The sequence below is a fragment of the Trypanosoma equiperdum genome, assembly GCF_001457755.1.
Source record: "Trypanosoma equiperdum strain OVI genome assembly, contig: ctg_1593, whole genome shotgun sequence".
NCBI classification, from domain to species: Eukaryota; Euglenozoa; class Kinetoplastea; order Trypanosomatida; family Trypanosomatidae; genus Trypanosoma; species Trypanosoma equiperdum.
The window spans coordinates 863-3,950 of NW_027123608.1; the positions used below are offsets into that span (position 1 = coordinate 863).

Below are 3,088 nucleotides of genomic sequence, written 5' to 3' on the forward strand. Positions count from 1 at the left end.
TATGACGTAAAGGAAAAGCTACGAAGAATCAGAAGAGTAGTGCAGAACCACGAATACAGCACAAAAATAAATGCAGATGGGGTTGTAACAGAGGTAAAGCAGTTTACCCTGGTTACATCAGCTACAGATTTAGTTGTCGATGATATATGTATTTTTGCACAAGTGTAAACTATGGGAAAAGGTATGTTCGGTGGAAAAAAAAATAAGTCGTATTATAGTAAAACGATAAAAAACCTTCTGTGCAATTGACTAACAGACCTATATACTCCGTCAGAGCGTTTGCCTATCCTGTGGATAGAAAGGTCCTTCTCCTATCTGGAGACGGGGGATAAGGGAAATCATAAATCATGTCGTGGTCGTTTAATTACTTTAGCACACGCTCCACCACCCAGCTCCCCTCATCGTAAAATAATACAAGGATGAACGGGTCCACCAGTGGTAAAACGTTACTCTGCACACACACCATACAGTTCTGCAGAACCAACAGTTTCTCTACCGGGGAATAAAAGGAGTAATTCCCCTTGCAGGAACACAATACCCAGTCTGTCATCTCCCGCACTGCTATCTCTTCCATACATGGGATAGGTTCCGTGAACTCTAGAGTAACCTTGAAGACACATTCATTGTTGAAGTTCACCCGATCCATCGTCCGGCCCCGCACCAATTGAGGGTCGTCGATAAACGCTAAAGAGTCGACTGGAACAAGGCGCCGTTCCCCATCTTTGGTATGGATAAGCATGTTTAGGTGCCCGCGCTTTATGAAGGCAAGATCCGGTGAAGTCTCCACTCCGCGTCCGCTATGTCTTTTTGTCATAGCTCGTTGCTTATTATATATTTTGCCTCTACCTTTCTTTCTTATGCGTATCTGATGCGCCACCCAACAGCTGCTGACTCCCTCCTCCGGTGCTAAGAGAAAATAAAATTTGTCTGAAGCAAAAGATATACTTTCTCTCTCCGGGACACCTCCCCCAGACTCAGCAGGAAAAAAAAGTGACCCGGTACAAGTAGCAAACAAACTTAACAAAGTGTCGAGGCCCGAAATCAAGTGAAAAACGAAGTATCAGGGAACGGAAGTAATGCATGAACAATCATATTAGCAACAGTGAAAGTACCACCTGGATAGCACACGGATAGCAAGCAATGAGGTTCAGTTCCAACTGATGTTGTTATACTTGAAGGGCAGCATGATATTCATCTTTGGCAGACCCATGCATATGCTCTTGCCTCCATTGACCCGGGCACGTTCGCGAAAGACAAATTTTTATACCGGATGAGGGCAAGAGGTTTGGCCCTTTCCCCAGCAGAAGGAACGCAAACCCAAATATCCGCTGGTGTTGCACTTCCTACAACCCAGCATCAATGGACACAGAAACGGCCCTGATGTTTGTTGTTGGAGCGCACCGCTCTACATCCCGTTGTCCAATGGACGTAAAAGGGGCTATGACTCTGAAACCGAAATTTACACGTAGAGGAACTCGTTCTTGTGAAGGTGCATCCTCTGAACTAAACATCTGGTGATCACTACAAAGTGGTGACAATAACCACACACACGCACACCACAATTGCCTCAAGGAAATCTACACGTGTTCCCTTCGTCTTCGCTATTAGTAGTAATCAATACACCCCGAAGTTGCAGGAGTTTCATGTAGAGTGTGATAATTGCTTTTGACGAACTCCCACGGCACGCGTTCACTGTTGCTTCTACAGCCAACGCTTCGCACGAGACCTCATGGCGTTCCTGATCAAAACCGAACATTTATGGTGACAGCAGCACACCGCCTCCACGTTGCAGAAGGAAGTCACCAGAAACCGTGCATCCAAGAACTTGAAGTTTCACAAGGTGGGAGGCATATCTGTGTTTAGTTCTTCAAAAAATACGTAAGAGAAAGGGACAAACAAGAAGAGCCAATTGTGGGAAATAGTGCTACAACAGTTTAGACCATTTGGAAACTGAGGCACCAACAGAACCACCCTAGAACAGATGAGAAGGGGGCAATATGGATATTAATGCGCACCACCACACACAAAAAAGGGGAGGATGCCTTCACACGCATGCCACCGTATTCGCCTTCTCTATCACCACCTCTCAGGAGGAAGCGACGCGTTGGTAGATGGCCCGCATATCTGCTGCATCACGTTCCAACAATTCGCTTAGACCCTCCACACACTGTTGTATGCGCTCTGCAAATCGCGCCCAGTCCCTCAACAGGGCCTGATCTACACGGTTATTCCGCAGGGTACCAACACCTTCTGAAGGTGTGCAAATGGCGCCCTCTGATCCACCCACCGAATTCCTGCGAAGGAAAGATGTGATAGTTGAAGACTCCGCGTCCAGGAACGGCTGCAATTCTGTCAACGCCGTCTTGTACATACCTGGTGCCGAGAGTTGGGCACTAAGGGTACTAGCTATGCCGCCCATGCGACTTTCTTCTGCAAGTGGCAGACCCAACTGTCGCAGAGTCTCTACCTTCATTAACAACGAGTACCAACGGCGCTGAAGCATTGCTTGCTCCTGCTGCAGTTCACGATACTGCGCTGCATTAGCTTCATCAAGTTCACGGAAGTGGTCAGCTTTCGTTGCAAGCGAATCCACATGCCTTGACATCGCTTCCAGTATCTCTTTCTGCTTCTCTACGCGGTTCTTCAGCTCCTGCATGAAGTGCACTCTCGTTGGGTACAAGTGGACGGGATCGGGGTTACGCTGTTGAGCCCGTAGGAGGTCCTCTTCCTTACATTCGCCACCAGCCGCCGCATAAATAAGCCGTTCCCGCTCAACCGCCATGATGGATTGCCCAGGTGCACAGACATTGTAAAGAAAGGACCGAAAGCGGCAATTAGGATGCATGGCATTGTAAGCATGATCAATTTCCAACAGGTAGCGACCCACGGCACTTTGGCAATTGATAACCTGTTGTTGAGAGGCGCCTACCGCATTGGGGCGGGACTCAGCACCAGCCGCTGTTGAACCAAAAAATGAAACACTTGCGGTTCCAAACCCACCTGCAGTGTTCGGACCAGCTCCGAACCCCCCAGATCCCAAACCACCGGCGGTGTTGAACCCACTACCAAATCCTCCAGTTGTGGCGGT

The 3,088-nt window shown here is 48.2% G+C and overlaps 1 protein-coding gene across 1 annotated transcript; it reads right to left on the bottom strand.

Moving 5' to 3' along the window:
* Window positions 1–364: 364 nt before the first annotated feature.
* Window positions 365–814, bottom strand: TEOVI_000860500 (uncharacterized protein; the record flags this gene model as incomplete). Its single annotated transcript, XM_067222252.1, has 1 exon — window positions 365–814. The coding sequence occupies one exon, from the start codon at window positions 812–814 to the stop codon at window positions 365–367; it is 450 nt and encodes a 149-aa protein (XP_067078353.1).
* Window positions 815–3,088: the final 2,274 nt, after the last annotated feature.